The sequence below is a fragment of the Argentina silus genome (genome assembly GCF_951799395.1).
Source record: "Argentina silus genome assembly, chromosome: 1".
In the NCBI taxonomy this organism is placed as follows: domain Eukaryota; kingdom Metazoa; phylum Chordata; class Actinopteri; order Argentiniformes; family Argentinidae; genus Argentina; species Argentina silus.
This window is the reverse complement of record NC_139655.1, coordinates 36012598-36033713: the sequence shown is the minus strand read 5'-3', so window position 1 is coordinate 36033713 and position 21116 is coordinate 36012598. Positions and strand designations below refer to the sequence as shown.

The 21116-nt window shown below is 41.9% G+C and overlaps 2 protein-coding genes across 2 annotated transcripts in view; both read left to right on the top strand.

Annotated features, from left to right (window-relative positions):
* Positions 1-469: 469 nt before the first annotated feature.
* On the top strand, positions 470-8586 carry tmub1 (transmembrane and ubiquitin-like domain containing 1). The gene is made up of 3 exons (XM_083684644.1): positions 470-534; positions 4957-5674; positions 7402-8586. Exons 2-3 carry the CDS (start codon positions 5010-5012, stop codon positions 7751-7753), a joined length of 1017 nt encoding a protein of 338 aa, XP_083540770.1. The 5' UTR covers positions 470-534; positions 4957-5009; the 3' UTR covers positions 7754-8586.
* Positions 8587-17872: 9286 nt separating this feature from the next.
* smarcd3a (SWI/SNF related BAF chromatin remodeling complex subunit D3a) overlaps positions 17873-21116 on the top strand; it is a gene marked incomplete at its 5' end in the record, with an annotated part of 35961 nt that continues 32717 nt past the window's right edge. The window contains one exon of the mRNA XM_083683138.1: positions 17873-17944. Coding sequence (XP_083539264.1) covers positions 17873-17944 — 72 coding nt within the window. The remainder of the gene's footprint in view (positions 17945-21116) is intronic.

Sequence of the window (21116 nt, the reverse complement as noted above, 5' to 3'; positions counted from 1 at the left end):
TTATGACAAACTCCCCTTTTATGGTCCACTTTTGAATTGTCAATTGAATAGTCTACATTTCTGAAATACTGAAGAAATTACCAAGAGAAATGTAATCAATTTACCATCATAAGGGACAACCCCTCCCCTGCAAATAAAAGACCAATCTAACCTAATGTGTCACTGGCCTACTGCCTTCACAGCTGTTGATGAACATCATCAGGTGGTTTTGACAGGTTTCGGTGCAATGTGTTTTCAGGTCTCGGTGTGTTAGCAACAGCGATGGAGGTGGAGACTAGCCAGGAGAGGGTTTTTTTTCTGTGGCATAATAAAAAGTAATGTCTGTTAACAATTATTACTATTTTACTTGAACAGTCTCAGTACAGAATCCTTTATCCTAGCTGCGACATTGAACTACGTTTCCCAGCAATCAACATAACGTGAGTCACCTGTAGGTCACATCCTGCCCGACTGAACTTACAGTCAGGAAGTTAAAAGTAAGCGAAGTCTGAATTAATTTAGCTGGAAATCATGATGCGGTCTCAAATGTTAACAGTAAGTTGTTATATGCATGCGTGTCTTTGAAATGTTGTTTCAGTGACATCAACGTCAGTCATTTGTTTGACTGATATTTCAACCCGATGGATCATGGTTTTATTGTCTTCAAAAACCGCTATACGACCAGAGAATGGCTTGAATTTGTTTAGTTATCTGTCGACTGGCTAGCTAGCGACGTAGCGCTGCTACCACTACCACACTATTGGCCTCTACTAGCGGTGCGGTGGCAAGTTGCTAGCTAGCTACCTTTTTCGTTGTCAGCAGTTACTCTGCCAAAAGCCTGGTGATAGCCCAGTCATCTGTACCCTTACGTAACCCTGTGATTTGAGCTCCGTTGTCAACATAATTATCTGGCTAACATATTGAGAAGTAACGGTGGCTACCTGCCGGCTCAATAGAAATCAACCAATCAATCAATAGAACAGGTGTTGTACAGAATGTTGTTGTACCTGCTAGCACGTCAGATATTATTACAAGCTAACAGTAACACTGACAGGGACAGCTTTGACATCTGCCCCGATCGTCATCCACACAGTTACTCAGCTACTAAAATGACTCAGCTAGTTACTCAGCTAGTACAATGGGTATAATCTCATTCAGGATCTTTATATGGCACTTGTTCCACAGTATTTCAATGTATCAAGTGTATTGATTGAGTATTGATTGTCACATGAACGTCACAGAAGACTAACAAGTGGCACCTAGCCTAGCTATGCTACTATGCTTTCATTCCCAACAACTTTAGTTCGTTATCATCGAAAGGCCTGGTGTTTGTTAAGCATAGCCTAATGTTTTATTTCCCTGCACTAGGCCTCCTTCCCTTTCCACAGATACTCGTGCAGCAAATTAGTCAACAACAGAATAACCTTCTCTGGTCTTTGATTTTGGCATCTAATGAAATTCAGCAACCGTATATAACTTTTCATATCAGTCTGTTTTCATGGTCTTATTCCATATTTCTTGTATTGTTATCCTATCTTCATCATGGGTTAATTTGAATGAGAATAGTAATTGAACTGCGATGCCCCCTTCTTGAAGGGTTTCTGTACAAAGGTTTGTGACATTTGCATCACGTTAGAAGATTAACTACAGTTTATGCTGATGCAGTCCAGATTTGCAGAAAACAAAAGCCACAGACACAAGGTAGTGCACACGGCGAGTTACATCATTCGGTATGAGTGGTTGATTTGACACGAGAGCTGACTTGTCTGACTAGATGTGTAGCACCTACTTGTCTGACTAGATGTGTAGCACCTCTATCTACTTGTCTGACTAGATGTGTAGCACCTACTTGTCTGACTAGATGTGTAGCACCTCTGTCTACTTGTCTGACTAGATGTGTAGCACCTACTTGTCTGACTAGATGTGTAGCACCTCTGTCTACTTGTCTGACTAGATGTGTAGCACCTACTTGTCTGACTAGATGTGTAGTACCTCTGTCTACTTGTCTGACTAGATGTGTAGCACCTACTTGTCTGACTAGATGTGTAGCACCTCTGTCTACTTGTCTGACTAGATGTGTAGCACCTACTTGTCTGACTAGATGTGTAGCACCTACTTGTCTGACTAGATGTGTAGCACCTACTTGTCTGACTAGATGTGTAGCACCTCTGTCTACTTGTCTGCAGGTTTCCCCCATCATTTGTGACAGGGAACATATGATATTATTGAACTGGCCTGACACAGGCAGGATGGCTTATCCACTGCCAAAGGGACCAGATGGAAAACGCCAGACATGCATTAGGTCTAGGAAACGTAGTAGGCGATGTAGGATATAGTTATAATCACTGGTAGGCCTATTCACTGTGGAGCACCATGTTGCCCTATGAGTTGTACAATAAACACATTGTCTTTCATTAGAGAAGTTCTACTGTGTTGATGTTACTGTGGTAAGTTGGTAGTGCATACTGTGTGTGAGATCTGTTTTCCATTGGAATTTAGGCTCATTATTCAATGAGTGTGATTATACGTACACATACACAATCCTATTAACTCCCAGACGATATCTTGAAATGTATTATGACAAATAGCCTAGGCCTTATGTTTTGTTGCACTCAGTGTTGCATACTAATGTCAATACAATACTATCCTGTCAATACGAAGTGTACCAGAAGTGTTCCACAGAGAGTACCATTAGTGGTGGATAATAGAAGAAATACATTGTCATGCTTTATGCAAGGCTTTTGTTTTAGCCTCGGGCAGTTCTGTGGAAAAGGACCCATAAGGACCAAAATCTGAAATTCATCAGAGCATATCAAATTGGGTGTCAAATGAAAGCTAAGAGTATATTTTTTTCTAAATCCATTCCTCAACCATGTTCCATCATAATAGTAGGTATATGCAAAGGCTTTGACGTCTGGTCAAACATATGGAAAAGCAATCTACCAGATGAAAACATCTGCCAGAAAAAGTCTTTGTTTAGAAAAACATCCAACCTCATTAATGTTGAAGTGTAGATCCGGTCAACTAATATCAACACTTGTATTTAGATTTTAGGAAATGGTTTGGCTTCCATAAGTTTAAGAATCATTGCCCAGTCTCCGGGTTATTCTGTTACCAAAAACCCACATGTAAGTTTTTTTTTTCCCCCCAAAATGTCTCTGCCTCGTGAGTAAGCGAGTGTAACGGAAGTTAAGTATTTGTAACTTGTAGTGTTCAGGGTTCTCCCCAAAGAATGTAAGAGGTGTGCTGCACCACCTTGTTCACTTGGCTCCAACAGTAGGTAAACACAAACAGAGCAAATGAAACTGATATTCAGTAATGATAGTCACCATATTTGATCGCCAGTGACATCGTTGTAAAAAGCGAAAGTGAAGTTATGTTCCTCAGTTAATTCAGCATTTTAGGGCATTTTGACATGAAGAAATGCGGGTCGGTTTTGATAAAGCAATCCAGCACCACCTTGTTCAAAAATCCTGGGGAGAACCCTGGTGTTTTTACAGATATTGCATTAGGTTATGAATTAATAAGTGATTAAAACAGGTCATTCTGTTACCAAATCAGTAACAGAATGATCAAATCGGTAACGGAATTATTGACATTGAATTGGCTACATTCACTTATTGTACAGGTTGTACAGAACCTAAAAGTGTTCTTCGGCACAGAACTCTTTAAGGAACCCTATTGCGTTCCATGTAGAAAGTTTTTCACAGAGGGTTCTACATGGAACCCAAAAGGATTCTACATTGGATTTAAAAGGGTTACAAAAGGGTTCTTCTGCAGGGACAGGTGAAAAACTGTGGGAAAGTAGTAGTAGTTACAAACCACTACTAGTAGTAGTAGTTACAAACCACTGCATCAACATCCTCACCAAGCACAGCATCAACAATCTCATCTCATGCTCCAATAAATGGAGACTTCATTGTTGTTCAGTACAGTGGAAAAAGCACAGAATGACATTTAAATCCACAAAGTAAATCCACTTCACTTACTGTAGCTCAACAACCAAAAGAGATATTTCCGAACGCAAGGTATCATAGGATAGCTAACACCCCACTATTTTTGCAGACATATTTGAGTCTTAATTTGGAGAAGATATTTTAACAGTTTTGCCAAAATGTAGTTACATAAATATTACAGTTCTTAACTGTGCAGACACAGTGCCCACCCTAAGTATTGGAAAGAGGAAGCATTTTGTCTATTTTTAGCTCTATACTCCAACAGTTTAGATTTGAAATCAAACAATGGTATGCTATGGGGTCAAAGTAGAGATTCTCAGCTTTAATTCAATGTTTTATTCTTTCAGATTGGTTTCACCATTTAGAAAGTACAACATTTATTAAGCATTCTTCCCCTTCATTCTCAGGGTTTCAAAAGTATTGGAAAAATAGAATGTCCAAATAAAATGTCCAAACTGAAATCTGGCCATCCAGTTTCTGTAGCTATCTAGTGGTTTACACCTTGAAGTATAGCTCTGTAGTTCTGCTGGTGAAGTCTTCTGTCGATGGTAGTCTCTGACACATTCACACCCGTTCCTGATCTGTGGGTCGTTTTTGGTTCTTTCTTAATTGTGCATTCTTCGGTCATCCTCTGTAGAAGTCTTCCTTGGCCTACCAGGCAGTTTGTGATTGCTGAGTTCACCAATGTTTTTGTTCTTTTGGATGATGTTCCATACTGTTGTTGTTGGCAAGCCTAAGGTTTTGGATATGTTCATGATTATTTCTGATTTCTCAGCCCAATAATGGCTTCCTTGACTTGCACTGACAACTCTTTGGTCTTCATGTTGACAGACACCAATAGCAAACTCCAAAGGAAAACGAAAGCCTAGAATCAATACTAGACATTGAGACCTCTCTTATGCCTGCACAAATGATGACTGTACCATTTGAACAGTTTTCAAGGGTGGAAAAAAGTTTTATGCTAGACTGAAATCCGCCAAACTAAGGCCTCTTCTTTTTCCTCTCCCCTAATGTGTTTTAGGTGCCTCGTCTAACCTTGCCTTAGTGTGGGACCCCCACATCCCGGTCCCGGGTATGGCTCTCATCGAGGGGGTGGGGGACGAGGTCACCCTGCTCTTCGGGGCAGTGCTTCTGCTGCTGGTGCTGGTGCTGGCCTGGGTCTCCACGCACACGGCCGAGCCGCCCGAACACCTCTTCACCACGCCCCCTTCCTCAGTCTCCGCCGCCTCATCTGCAGTTTCCGCCTCCCTCCAGCTCCGGACCGCCCCCTCCTCAGACCAGCTCTCCGCCCCTGGTAATGTCACCACTGAAGGGGACAGCCCGGAGCTGGCGCCCCCCACCACCCTGGACACTTTGGTTCCGCCCTTAGGGGAGGAAGGGAAATCTGAGCCCCAGGGAGAGGCGGGGAGCCAAAGGGGTGGGGGTCGGATACCAGAGGAAGGAGAAGACGGGGAGGGTGGAGAGAGAAGCCTTCTGGAAGAAGAGGGGGGTGGTTTTGGGAGGGACGGCCTGAGACGCAGAGAGGGGGCTGTGGATGGCCAGACTGGAGCTGGACCTTCCCCTTCCTCATCCCCACTCCTCTCTAGTCCACTAGACAGTGCCTCAAGTGCCAACCCCACCTCTGAAGCGTATCCCGCCGATGACATTGATAGGAACATGGTCCTGCGGCTGAAGTTCCTGAACGACACTGAGAGGACGGCCCAGGTCAGGCCAGAGGACACCATTGGCTACATCAAAAGGTACCTCTTTTCATTGTGTGTTGCATCTATTTCATTAAATAAATATATTAATGTTGTAGGCTTCGGCTTGCCTTTCATGCACAAAGAGATTCATGGGGCTGCTTGGGCCTCTTATATTCTATTAGTTATATTTCATATGGTTGAGGGTGGCCATCACACAGTAGAGATATACTGTCTTTCCTTTATTCATTCATTTGTCAGGCAATAAGTAATTTTATTGTTCATTTATTGTCATCTCTCAGCAGTCGTACATCGGTGTCTCCCCATAGGTGATGACTTTGGTAGGGAAGTGTTTTTCTGGCGAAGGGAATTTGAGCCTGCTTTATTCAGCTCATTACTGCATCAAGTGACAAGGGAACCGGTCTATTAAAGTTTCCACAAAATCCTTATGTATAAACTGGCTCTCATAAGAAATCAACCAGGTAGTGTGGATGTCTTTTCCACTGGATATCGATCCCTGTGCAAGATTTGGGTGAAGCATGTTACCATTGCAGCAAGGAGGAATCTTCTCCTAAGTGCATCTTCTCTGTTCTCAGAGTGAGGCGGCTGTCAATAATTGTGCCCTTTGTGATAATAGCACCAAGGCAAGTCTTAAGAAGCATGAGAATATGATAGGAAGTATGCCCAGTGCATTTCACTTAATGGGAAATCTCATAGTAATGATTTTCGTCCCGTGGAGAGATATAAATCCAATTTAAGTGTCTTAATGGTGAAGCATCACTATGGGGCCAAGCCTACACTGATTCTGAATGGCCATAAGTTTAACTTCTAAACTTCAAACCAACTTGTATCTGTGCAGACATCCTCCGACACCCCCTCAATTTTATGTTGAGTGGTGGGGAAATCAGTAAAATCTTCAGATGACGTGTGGTGATTTAATTAATTAATGTTGGAATGATTGCGCTGGTAATGGTTGTCTGTGATAGACCTGTCGCTATTGCACTGCTGCATTTCCCTGTCGCCAGAAGGCATTGTTTTAATTTCTCCAGGGAGTGCAAAAGACCTTCCCGTAAGTAGGGAAGTGACAAAAATGATCCAACTGTCCAACAGCTATCTTTTAAGGTGCTCTGCGTTGTGTGTCACTCTCTGAATATCCGTGCACTTATGAGCTGTTTCCTACTCTGAGGCTTGATAGCTAGCAGCCCAGGCTTTGAGCACTAGCTGGCCGCTAGTAAGCCTTGGAAAGGACTGGCACCACTGTCAAAAAGCGACAAATTATAAATGTTTTAAATGCATTCACTTTTTAATCTTTTGAACAGACACCCCAGTCCAACTTGTGAAAGTGTAGACCTACTCCACTGAAAGAACTTCTATACAGTTTTTGATACTTATAATTAACCCATCTGCTATTGAAAACAGATGTTTTTAGCATTGCGTTGCGTCAAGAGCGTTGTTTTGTGTGGACATTTTACATTTCAGGTGTTTATTTGGAATAACAGGTGAACAACATGCTAATTTGGGAGACAATAAGGGTGTATTTACAAAACCTTTCCAGACAGCGGTTATGCTGCTGTTGTCATTGGTCTATGCTTCAGGAGCTGCTACGCAACCAACACCAACACCAAAGCCATTTCTTTGAGGCAAATCCTAATGTTCATGCAAATCTGTTGTTGACATCAATTAGTCAATGTCTTGATTCTTCTGAGTTACCCATGCATTTATCAAGTTGGGATTCAGTCTTCAAGCCCTTGTATGTTTTGTCTGTGTTCATTTTTCCCCTCCCTCAGGACCTACTTTGCTGGACAGGAGCACCAGGTGCGCCTCATCTACCAGGGCCAACTACTGCAGGACGACGGCCAGACTCTGGCCTCGCTTAACCTCGCCGACAACTGCGTCCTCCACTGCCACATCTCACAGCACGCCACCAGGGCAGCGCCGGCGGGGGCGCGGGCAGCTGACCAGGTCCACGTGGCCCTCAATGTGGGCAGCCTTATGGTACCCCTCTTTGTGGTCATGCTGTCAGTGCTCTGGTATTTCCAGATCCAGTACCGGCAGTTCTTCACGGCGCCGGCCACCGCCTCCTTGGTGGGCATCACCATCTTCTTTAGCTTTGTGGCGTTTGGGGTTTATCGCCGTTGAAGGCTGCAGTCATAAATCTAGGCTATACCAAGATAGTCTAATGTGGCTTCCTCTGACTCATGTGGAAGTACTGGAAAAGTGTTGGCAAATGCTTAGTAGTGGTCTTGGATCACATTGCAGTCACCCATTCCTTGTTCACGGATCAATGCAGATCAAGAGGAAAAAGACAAGGAGGAGAAGCTACATGAACTGTTGAGATGCACCCTTAACGTCCCTCCCCCTAGTTTCCCTGTTAGGAGCCAATCCCTACTACCGAGACCACCGGAGCTCAACTTCACACCCGACCTCTGGGCATGTTTAGATCTCTTCAGACGCTTACCATGTTGGATGGTTTGGTGGTGGGACAGTGATGTCAGAGGCATGCTCACGATTCTTTGTGAAACAAGCTTACATTTTTTCTGTCTTATTTTCTTTTGTTTTTGTCTCTTTTCTTCACACGTCACATGTTCATCCTGAAATGCACCATTTAAGAGAAGAAAAATGTCAGGCATATGGATATGTTTTTTAATGTATAGAGATACTCATTGTGCCTATCCTAATAATATTATTTTTTCTTGTTCATGTATTCTGGTATGCAAGCGCCTCCATGTGTAATTGGTGCTTGCCTGTAGACAATGGTCTGTTTGTGTGGGGTACCCTCTTGGACACGGGTGGGACTTTGACTAGGCCAGAGGCCCACATGTCTCTGTTTGTCTGTCTGTCTGCAGTCTTTCTTACTGCAGTGAAGGAGGTTCAACTGCTGTTGTGCTGTTTGTATGTTGGGACTTAAAGCGTCATTTTTGTGTACAATATGGCTTTTGAAAACAAAAGATACAAATTCTATTAAATCATCCTTTTATTTAATGGTGTTGTCATTGTGTTCTTTTGAAAAGGCTGTCCAAAATGATTTTTATAAATCATCAGCAAGGATTTTGATTGTTAATAATTACTACACATGCATCAAACTGCTAAAGGGGATAGTTTGCAAAATTCAGAAAGCAGGTCCCTAGAAGAGCTCTCAAAGATATTAAGATATTTCAGTTGGCCTACAGTAAGTAGTAGTCATCTGTGTGACGTCTTAACAAATATAAATATACACGTCATTTATTGACATGCATGTATTACTGTTCAAACGGATTTACTATTCCATCACCCCATCAGTTAACGGTCAGTCTCCATTTATAATTTGACGACGCTCCCTTTTAACCTCATTCTGAATTCAGTGCTGGCTGCGCCTGCGCCGCTTTCTGCCGCAATAAGCATCCCAACCCCGGTTCATTCTCCAGACTCGGGCCCTTACCTAGCGATTACCACCAGACCTCCTTCCAGCAGTTCTGACACCCAGGGGGGCCGGTGGGGAAAGAGGCGTCGTCTGGAACCGCGGAGAAGTTACGCGTGGCGGACCGAGGATACGCGATACGCATATTTCTGTTACGCAATACAGACAGACTGCCGCGAAGGAATGGAAAGAAAGGTAGGAACAAATACAACGTTCCGCCTTGTCATGAACTCACGTTTTCTCCGAGTAGACAGTATTGTGTGTGCTAAACGCTTTGTGGAACACCATTTGAGGTGGGCTTCACACCTGATCACCATCATCCATCTAGACACGCACACTCGACATTTGAAAGAGATTAAGTGAGCCCATTTTTCCACGAAAAAATGCGTATTAAACAGAAAATATTCCACAGTCTACTTAGTTATAAGCTATGCATAGCCTCGGGCAGTAACAGGACCATGAGTACCAACATATGAAATTCATCAGAGCATATCAAATTGGGTGTCAAATGAAAGCTAAGAGTCTATATTTTTGGGAAAATGAAGTAAGAAATCAACCATCTTCATCATAATAAATAGGTATAAGCAAAGGCTTTGACTTCTATGGAAAAGTGTCTAAGAAACATCAACCAGAAAAAGTCTTTAAAGGTGTTTCAAGTTGAAAAACGTCAAACCTCATTAATGTTCACGTATAGACCCCGGTCAACTAATATCAACACTTTAAGTATATTTAGCTTTTAGGAAATTTCTCTGCCTCATGAGGACCGAGGGTAATGAAAGTTAACAAAAGTAAGAAGTATAGGTAGACCTACTGAATACTCGTGTTTACTGATATCAGTTTAGCTTATCAATTAATATGTGGTCAATTAATATGTGATTAAAACTGGTCATTCTGTTACCAAATCTGTAACAGAATGACAAAATGGAATTACTGAAATGTAATTGGCTACATTCACTTACTGGTCACAACTCACTTACAGGTTGTACATAACCTAGAAGGGTTTTTCGGCTGTCCCTGTGGGAGAACCCTTTAAGGAACCCTTTGGGTTCCATGTAGAACGCTTTTCACAGAGGGTTCTACATGGAACCCAAAATGGTTCTGCTGTACATGGAACTTAAAAGGGTTCCAAAAGGGTTCTTCCACAGGGACAATCGAAAAAACAGTGGGAATTCATACAGTAGTAGTTACAAACCACCGAATCAGCATCCTCATCTCATGCTCCAATAAATGGAGACTTCATTGTTTGACTTCATTGTCAAAAAGTTTGGATTTTAAATCAAACAGTGGTTAAAGTAGAGATTCTCAGGTTTTATTTGATGGTATTTGTGTACACATTCATTTCACCATTCAGAAACACGTATGCATAGTCCTCCTATTTCGAAAGTGATGGGACAATTGGCTTGAAAATTGGCCTTTCAGTTGTGTTACATCACAGGCATAAGAGAGCTGTCAGTGTCTAGTATTGATTCTAGGCTATGTGTTTGCCTTTGGAGTCTGTTATTGGTGTCTGTCAACTTGAGGACCAAAGAGACATCAATGAAAGTCAGGGAAGCCATTATGAGGTTGAAATATCCGAACAAATCAATCAGAAGCATAGCCAAAACTTTAAACCTACCAAAATCAACAGTTTGGAACATAATTAAAAGAAGGAAAGCACTGGTGAGCTCAAAAAGCGGCCTGGTATGCGAAGGAAGACTTCTAAAGTGGATGCTCACCATAATTAAGAAAACCCCAAAACAACTTTCCCACAGATTAGGAACACTCTCCAGGAGGTAGGCGTGAATGTGTCAGAGACTACCATCCGCAGATGACTTCACCAGCAGAACTACAGAGGTTACACTGCAAGGTCAAACCACTAATTAACCACAAAAATAGGATGGCCAGCTTACAGTTTGCTTAAAAGTACCCAAAAGATCCTACAGAGTTCTGGAAAAATGTCTTGTGGACAGATGAGACAAAGATTAACATGTACCAGAGTAATGGCAAGAGTAAAGTATGGAGAAAAAAAGGAAATGCCCAATATCCACAGCATACCACCTCACCTGTGAAATATGGTGGAGGGGGTCTTATGGCTCGAGCATGTATGGCTTCCACTGGAACTGGCTCACTTGTCTTCACTGATGATGTAACTGATGACAGCAGCAGCAGGATACATTCTGAAGTGTACAGAATCTTGTCAGCCCAAGTACAAGCAAATGCCTCCAAACTCATTGGATGGCGCTTTATCATACAGCAGAACAATGACCCAAAACATACTGCCATAGAAACGAGGGAGTTTTTCAGGACCAAAAAGTTGTTGACTGGCCAAGTTAAACTCCAGATTTAAATCCTATTGAACATGCATTTAATTTGCTGAAGAGAAGACTTAAAGCAAAACATCCTCAAAACAAAAAACTGAAGATGGCTGCAGTATAGGCCTGTACATCACCAGATAAGATACCCAGCATCTGTTGGGGTAAGACCTCAGGCAGTTATTGCATGCAAAGGATTGTTGACCAAATACTAAACATGAGTGCTTCATTTGGACATTTGATCAATCTATCCCATCACTTTTGGTGGCCTAAAATAGGGGGACTATGTCTAATTACCCTCAAATAAAGGCTGAGAATCTCTACTTTAACCTCATAGTGATTGTTTGATTCAAAATTAAAAGTGTAGAAAACATTCTTTACTCTGTCCCTTGACCTACACAGTTCACTGTATATAGAGCAAGCAACTTCCATTGACAATGAAGACATACAGTGCATTTGGAAAGTATTCAGACCCTTGCACTTTTTCCACATTTTGTTGTGTTATAGACTCAATTTAAAATGGATTACATTAAAATAATTTTCCATCAATCCACACACAATACCCCAGAAGAGACCCTATAATAACAAAGATATTAATTCCAAAATTACATTAACTATTATCCTTGCATTTAGATGGACTCAATTGAACTTATTGAGTGATTTGTTGATGACATTTTAGCATTTTAGCAAAGGGTCTGAATACTTATGTACATGAGGTATTTCTGTATTTCAGTCTTTATAAATTTACTGAAATTTCTAAAAACCTGTTTTCGCTTTGTCATTCTGGGGTATTGTGTGTGAATTGATGGCAAATTCTTTTAATTTGATCAATTTTAAATTGAGTCTATAGCACAACAAAATGTGGAAAAAGTGAAGGGGTCTGAATACTTTGTGAAGGCACTGTACACGTTGCTTCTACAAAAAAGACAACAAGGGATTTGTCTTCATCCTTAAAGACCGCACTGACACATATGGTGTGGTGTCCTTAAGACAGATTCTTAGGATCCTTCCCACACTGTTGCAGACAATAAACAAGGTTTTTATTTTGCAGAGGCTATCTCTGAGGCAAACTAGAAACAGATTTTGTGTCTATGTGTGTGTCTGCACATGGCATAGGCCTACTTGTTTTTTGTATAATGAAGAAAAAGACATTGAGAACTACAAATGTCATTGACTTGAATCACATTAAATTAAGAGTTACAAAGGATTTATGTTTCTTGTGTTTTGTGAGTTTTTATTAATTTCCTTTTTTACATACTAAGGTAGGCTAGAATTTGAAAAAAGAGGGAGGTTATTACACCCCACAATATTACAGGCACAGGTAATACCATACCCTATCATGATTGTCACACTTTGTGAGTGGAATTGTGCACGTTTTACAATTAGATTTATGATGTTTATGTTCTGAAAGAAATTCTAAATATAAAGCACACCTTGTATTTAATGTATAAATTATGACAATATCATCATACATATCAGTACTTGATATGCTGTTGAGGTTGCTTTATATATTGGGAGTCAGTGGATGAGATTACTTTCAATCAGATTAGATTAGATACACATTTATTATTCATCCTGGGACATAAAACCGTTACATAAAAAGATTAAATCATCATCATCATTAGTCACCATACACAACAAATAGTACACAGGGAGCCAGTCCTGCTCTACGGTACCAGTAATGCATTGAGAGGCCTGTACTGTATGATATAAGCCATGCCATGGTGAATGTACACTCATTGAACACTTTATTAGGAACACTATACTAATACTGGGTAAGGCCTCCCTTTGCTCTCAAAACAGCCTCAATTCTTCGTGGCATTGATTCCATGTTGGAAACATTCCTTTGAGATTCTGGTTCATGATGACATGATTGCATCACGCAATTCCTGCAGATTTTTCAGGTGCAGTTTCAAGCTGTGAATGTCCCGTTCTACCGCATCTCAAAGGTGTTCTATTGGATTCAGATCCGGTGATTGGAAAGGCCACTGAAGAACACTGAACTCATTGTCATGTTCATGAAACCAGTTTGAGACGACTTTTGTTTTGTGACATGGTGCATTATCATGCTGGAAGTAGCCATTAGAAGATGGATAAATTGTGGTCATGAAGGGATGCACATGGTCAGCAACAATACTCAAACGATGATTGATCGGTATTAACGGGCCCAAAGTGTGCCAAGAAAACATTCCCCACACCATTCCACCACCTCCACCAAGTTCTAATAGGGGGGAGAGGACTCTGGATAGCTCTCCTGCAGTTGTGTTGCATTGCTTTTAATCGTCCATATGGGGGCACTTGTGTCTTGGGGAAGGTAGGGCCAGTCAGGGTTTAAGCCATTCTATGTTGTTTTTTTCTACTGGCCAATGACCATACCTTATTTGTGCTCTAGTAAGCATTCTTTTAGAACAATCCAAACAGATGCATTATCTATTGTCTAAGGAACAAATAATCATTTCACAATTCTGGTTATTACTTATCTCTCACCCATGGAAATGCTGCATTAACCAGCTCAGATGCATCCTTTCCCCAGACGGTACAGTGAACGCCCATGCGTACCCCAAACACAACCCCAGCGTTCTCCCAGTAGGCCTGGGAAGCTACTCACGGCCCAGGCCTGTCTTTGACATGGATGCCCAGAGAGCCAGCCAGCTGCACACTGATTGCAGTTGCCTTTGAGCTATAGAAGCCCATATTCTCCTCCCCCTCCCTCCCTCTCCCCTTTTTACTCCTCCCTCCTTCCAGTTCCACCTCTCTCTAATTGAATCGGACATTACCATTTGATGCTGTTGGCTTTACGCGCTTGAGATAGGGAGGGGTACCCAGAGGGGGGTCTTTGACGTCCAGTATGGTGTTAATCATTCACAGGTGGTATGACCTCTTAGCTACGAGATGTACATTCAGCAAAGTGGAGCTGTCGGACATTTTATCTAGACTCAGTGTTGTGTCAACGAGTCAAGTGTTGTGTCAGATTTATTTTAAAACATACCTGGGGAAATGTGACTACTGTCAATTGCATATGCAGGTCGTTGGATGTAACGACTAAGAGTCCATCTTATTGAAATGATAGTCTTGCATATATGTCAAAGCTACATGGTTAACAAAGACATTGTTTACAAACAATGACATAAAACGATGGATTTTTTATCTCATGGATGGTCAGTCCTTGGATTCATAGCTCCACAGATACATTTCACCAGCCACCTCCCTCAGCTGTTTACCACTAAAGGTGTCAGGATGACAGATTTGATCTTGTTTGAATCCCAGATTGCCCCTTTCAGGTAAACATGTCTATTGAGCTCATTAGGCATAAGGCAGCTCATAAGATCAATGGGTATGTCGTGAATTGAAATGACAATTGAACAGTAGAACTAATCCTGGATGGTGCACACACCTTTAATGACATATAAATAGCCTGGTAAATGTATTGAATATCTTCCTTTTCAGTTAGTTGTGTCCATCCATATTGTTTCCATATTACAATGTGCCTTGTTATTCATATGTTCAGATCACTAATGACCTCTAGTGGTACATGAGGGTAATTGCAGACTGGAGCCATTTATAGTGATTGGGGAAACTAGGCCCCAGAGTGAATGAGAATGGCAGCCAGGCAGTGGAGGCTGGTAGAGGTAGAAATTGCGTGTTTGATACCATTCCTCATTCCGTTCCATGCATTACAATGAGCCTGTCCTCCGATTTCTACCTCTACCAGTCAGGATGACTATTTTCCACTGATGGAAACTTAGAGAGTAAAGATGTTGCATAGGACCAAAGCCCCTCAATTGCTGGAGAGGGATAGAACCATTAAGCCAAACGTGTGTGTGTGTGTGTGTGTGTGTGTGTGTGTGTGTGTGTGTGTGTGTGTGTGTGTGTGTGTGTGTGTTGTGTTTGTGTGTGTGTATGTGTGTGTGTCTTTTTTTCTAAATGTAGGACTTAGCCAGAGATCAGCACACGCTTCCTGCACACACAGTGCCCTGGGGTCCAGAGATCGTACACACAAACATTGCATTTAACCTGTACAGAGCTATGTAAGCCCACAATATGGGCTCAGTACGTTTATGTCTCATAGGTACATGTTGACTAGTTGAATGTGTAAGCTCAACCATGTTCAAAAGCTGAACCCCATTTTAAAGCTTGACAATGTTGACTATAGCTGTAATCCTGTAATTCATGGTCTTATACCTCAGAAACCTCATTCTTATAATTACGATATACAGTGCCTTCGGAAAGTATTCAGACCCCTTCACTTTTTCCACATTTTGTTGTGTTAGCGACTCAATTTAAAATGGATTAAATTGAAATCATTTGCCATCAATCCACACACAATAGCCCATAATGACAAAGCGAAAACACGTTTTTAGAAATTTCAGCAAATTTCTTAAAATTGAAATACAGAAATACCTCATGTACATAAGTATTCAGACCCTTTGCTATGACACTCTTAAAATTAGCTAAAATGCAAAAATGTCATCAACAAATCACTTAATAAGTTGAATTGAGTCCATCTTAATGCAAGGATAATAGTTAATGTGATTTTGGAATTAATATCTTTGTTTTTATAGGGTCTCTGATTTGCATAGGAATCAATCACACACTCTGTGGAACAGGTTGTCATTACAAACTGAGCAAATGAAGAGGAACAAAACTGCTCAGGAATGCTACCCTGAGGCCTGGGGAGACTTAAATCTACAAATTGAATGGTGAAGAGGAAAAAGCACAGTCGATGGGACAACATCATCTCAGTCACTCTACAAAATGGGTCTATAACAAATAAATTGGTTTATAAGAAACAACAAATACATTTGTTTAAGTAAGTGAATCATCTATCAGTCATCATAAGATAAAGTAATCAATGCTCGGACCAGGGGCCATAGACAGTCACAATGCTAGAAGGAGGATTTTTGGCCACATCCATAATTGTGTTTGCAACAATGAATTCCGGTGAGACAGCAAAAAACAACTAGAAATGTGTATATATGGTTTTACTACAAAGCCAGAACATGCAACGCAGTTTCCGCACCATCCCTCGCGTGAAGAATAATGGTAGCTATTTATTTAATTCAGTGTTTTCTTTTTTTCTAACAGCAGCAGCAGAATGTATTCTGAAGTGTACAGAAACATCTTGTCTGCTCGAGTACAAGTAAATGCCTCTAAATTCATTGGATGGTGCTACATCATACAGTAAGATAAACATACTGCCATAACAACTAGGGAGTTTTTCAGGGCCAAAAAACAGAACGTTTTTCATTGGCTACTAAACATGAGTACTTTATTTGGATATTATAATATAATGTCATTATATATATTTTTTCCAATACTTAATACTTTTGGAGCCTTGAAATATGGGGAGTATGTTTACAAAAAAGTTGTACTTTCTAAATGGTGAACCCAATCTGAAAAAAAACATTGGATTAAAGCTAAGAATCTCTACTTTGACCCCATAGTAATTGTTTGATTTTAAATTTAAACTGTTGAGTATAGAGCTAAAAGAAGACAAAATGCTTCCTCTTTCTAATACTTATGGAGGGCACTGTAATATATGCTTTGTATATTTATGCTTGGTAATGTATGTTTGGTATGGTTATCCTATATAACCAGCTGTGTAACCTTTAAATTCACGACATAACTTGGATTTGGAGATTTATCCTTGAAACAGATAATCTCTAACTGAGAATGAACTGAATGCTCCACTGTTGGTCAGACAGTGACCTTGTGGTGGGAAGAGATATCGAGGTTGGAAGGGATACAAGGGGTTAGGGTTAGGGTAGCTCTCTCTATTTCTGTCTCTCTCTCTCCCACTCATTTTGCATGTTGGTATGTGTGTGTTTATATGAGTATCGCAAACTCTCACACACACAAACACACACAAGAAAGAGACAGGTAGGGAAGCAGAGAGAGACAGTGTTTGTAAACATCATCAAATTAAAATAAAGAAAGACAAAGAAAAAAGTGTATGTTGACATGGCTTCTCTCTCACACGTGCACACACAAAAAAAAACACACACACACACACACACACACAGAAAAGAGTATGAGTGTGTGTGTGTGTGTGTGTGTGTGTGTGTGTGTGTGTGTGTGTCTCATATGTGTGTGAGAGAGAGAGAGCCACTCTACCCATTGTGTTTGTTGCCCTGCTCTTATCACACTGGTGGAATGCAACAGCTGTGTGTGGGGGGCCCAGGCGCATGGCCAGCGAGAAACCCCCTCTCATCCCCCCTTCCCCTCTCATCCCCCCTTCCCCTCTCATCCCCCCTTCCCCTCTCATCCACTCTACTCCAGGCGTGTGAAAGGGAGCTCCACTCTGCTTTGCTGGAAAAGTGTGTGAGAGAGGGACAGAGAGAGGCTACACACATAAGAAGCCAGGCAGGGAGCCTGTGTGTGTTCAAAAGAGAGAGAGAGAGCGAGAGAGAGGGAGGGAAGGAGAGAAAGAGAGGGGGACTTCACTCTACAGGAAAACAAGGAGGAGTGGAGAAGGAAGAAAAAGGGTCTTAAGAAGAAGGGGTGAGGGGAAAGAAGGAGGGGTAGACAAAAGATAAATTAAATAGGGGGAAGGGGAATTTGCAAACCGCTATGGAGGAGAGCATCGGAGGAGCTCGCAAAGCCACCAAGAGCAAACTGTTTGAGTTCCTCGTCCATGGAGTGGTGAGTGTGTGTGTGTGTGTGTGTGTGTGTGTGTGTGTGTGTGTGTGTGTGTGTGTGTGTGTGTGTGTGTGTAGGTGTGTGGGTTAGATGGGTGGGTGTGTAAGTGTGGGTGTGTGAGTGTGGGTGGGTGGGTGTGTGTGTGTTTGTCAGCAAGAGCAAGACAGCTTGCGTGAGTGTGTGTCAGGCAGTGAGGGGAGCCATGTAAAGGTTACATCTAAGCCCCTGAATCTTGCATCGCTTCTTCTTTCTTTATTCATAAAATAAGGAAAGCTGCAGGAGGAGAGAGAGGGAGGGAGAGTGATTGGAGTGGAAGGAGGAAGGGAGGAGGGCTATTGTATTCTGATGTAAACATTGAGATTAGTGGCCGATAATCTGTAGTGGGAACATGCCACCCAAACACCATGTGGAGGGCTAAGGGTTACAGTCAAGGGGGGTGGAAGGCATCAACACAATTATACCTACTGTAGCTAAAAGCAGCATTATAGTCTTTTCGACTAACTGGCTTTACGCACTTCAGGGCCGTCTCAAACTATACTGTGCTGGTTTGGATATTTTCCTTTCAAATTGTCCTTTCCAGCACTGTTTCAGTGTACATATAGCGTTGATGTGTAACCAGGCCAGACCAGTACAGGCTCAGCTCGCTTCGGCTCTGTCTGTAGTGTAAATTAGGGTTATATATGTACTCAGTATTTCAGTAGCTGATGCTGATGGATGGGTCTGCGGATTCATCATATTATATGCCATTTAGCTGACCCTTTTATCCAAAGCGACTTACATTGCAGTGAGTGCATACATTTCAGTATATATGGTCCCAGCAGGAATCAAACCCACAACCTAAGTCTTATAGGTATATAGTGTTGCCTCTTGGCTATGTCTACACAGTATTGCAGTATGACAAGGAGCTAATGATGGTGGATCTGTGGATTCTGTATATTTTCTGTACACGGGATATAGACTATTTGGCTACATTAACTCACTATTGTAATACGGCTTAGAGCTTATCATACTGTATGTGTATACTCTTGTCTAGGAGGGAACATGGTATAGACTCTTTGGCTATGTTTGCTAGGTAAGGCTAGGAGCCTACTGTATGGTGGTGGATGGGTCTGTCGAATGAGAATGTGCTCAGTGGAGAAGGGGTCTAGAGGACCACAGAGTGTGCGTGTGCGTATTTATGTGGGGGTGGGGTGTGTGTGTGATGTATTTCCTGTAGAACCAAAGGCATTGAATGTGATAAACCCACAGATAGATATATTATATATATATATTCAGATATATTGATAGATAAACCTTGAACTTTAAACCATATTTTAATGTCATTTCATATTATTTGCTATTCATTACGGTCCAGTTTTGCGCAAATCTCCCATTGAAATTAATTTGTGATTTATGTGAAAGTCACAGCTATGTGTAGAAAACCAAGTGTGTCCAATAAGGTTGGAAGAATGTCAATGTATTGCGATACAAAAGTGATGAGTGGAGTTTTTATGAATCTGCATCTTCACTGAAAAGTTTGAAAAGTACTGATAGACCATGATTCATTTAGTGCCACAATTCACCACTGGCTAGTTGTGGCTAGAGGTAGAACTTAACCGTAGAGCTATGACATTGCCCTACCCCATATCCTAAACTAAACCATTAGGTAAAATGAAAAGACTCCATAGTTGTTGTGTGTGGGGTGGTTACTGTCTATCTATTAAGTTCAAAGGTCATCCTCTCTCTCTGTGACCTAAGCTAATGTTTGTTTAGTGCCTGTTTCCTGAGGCTATATCAAGAGAGCAGACCCAGGCCTACTTACTGGCACTGGTATTTTTTGGTGCATTGTGTTTCCACCACCTCGTGTGATTCTGAGGACTTGAGGAGAGCAAATTATCAGCGTCATCAGAAACACGTTTCCTGGCAAGTTTCACCCTCAAACCAGCATGACTACTTGTAAATGAAACAATAAATCTTCACATTTTTCTCCAGCAAATTTCTAGTAACATGACTTTGAAATTAGCAAAAGACTTGTGTGGTTGAATGTGAGGCATTTACAGAAGTAATGAGACAATGAAGCATTTTTTGTTCTTCTAACTTCAACAATTATTTAAGTTAAAGTTGAGTTTCTCAGCTTTTATTTGATGATATCTGTGTATATATTGGTTGCACCATTTAGAAATCACAATACTTTTTATATGTATAGTCCCCCTTGGCCTGCATCTGTGATGAGGTGTCCTTGTCTAGACAGTCTTCCAAGTGTCCTGACTCAGCACAGCCGTGTCGGTCAATAGCGTCTTCTACCATGCTGTCGCTCTGAGTTCCAAAAATACATGCAGCTGCCCATCGGGGATGTAGCTCAGTGGTAGAGCGCATGCTTCGCATGTATGAGGTCCAGGGTTCAATCCCCTGCATCTCCAAGATACAGCCTCGATTTTGGGTAGAGGCACATTCTGCATCCAACGCTGACCCTCTAAGTTGGAAATGTGCAGATCTGGCAGGGACCTTGGCGCCCTTCGATAGCTCAGTTGGTAGAGCGGAGGACTGTAGGTTCAATAACAGTAATCCTTAGGTCGCTGGTTCAAATCCGGCTCGAAGGAGGAGTTTTTACCAGTATGAACAAGGTGTCGTTCAAGGGATACATCGGACGACGGTTGTGTCTCCACAAAACTTGTTCCCTGACCGGGAATCGAACCCGGGCCGCGGCGGTGAGAGCGCCGAATCCTAACCACTAGACCACCAGGGAGAGACTTTTGGCCTGCATCTGTGATGAGGTGTCCTTGTCTAGACAGTCTTCCAAGTGTCCTGACTCAGCACAGCCGTGTCGGTCAACAGCGTCTTCTACCATGCTGTCGCTCTGAGTTCCAAAAATACATGCAGCTGCCCATTGGGGATGTAGCTCAGTGGTAGAGCGCATGCTTCGCATGTATGAGGTCCAGGGTTCAATCCCCTGCATCTCCAAGATACAGCCTCGATTTTGGGTAGAGGCACATTCTGCATCCAACGCTGACCCTCTAAGTTGGAAACGTGCAGATCTGGCAGGGACCTTGGCGCCCTTCGATAGCTCAGTTGGTAGAGCGGAGGACTGTAGGTTCAATAACAGTAATCCTTAGGTCGCTGGTTCAAATCCGGCTCGAAGGAGGAGTTTTTACCAGTATTAACAAGGTGTCGTTCAAGGGATACATCGGACGACGGT

What these genes read in the sequence shown, in the direction of transcription:
- tmub1 (XM_083684644.1), top strand. Translation starts at nt 5,010, where the DNA reads ATGGCTCTCATCGAGGGGGTGGGGGACGAGGTCACCCTGCTCTTCGGG. An exon ending in ACCATTGGCTACATCAAAAG is followed by an intron (nt 5,675 to 7,401) that starts GTACCTCTTTTC and finishes CCCCTCCCTCAG; the next exon opens with GACCTACTTTGCTGGACAGG.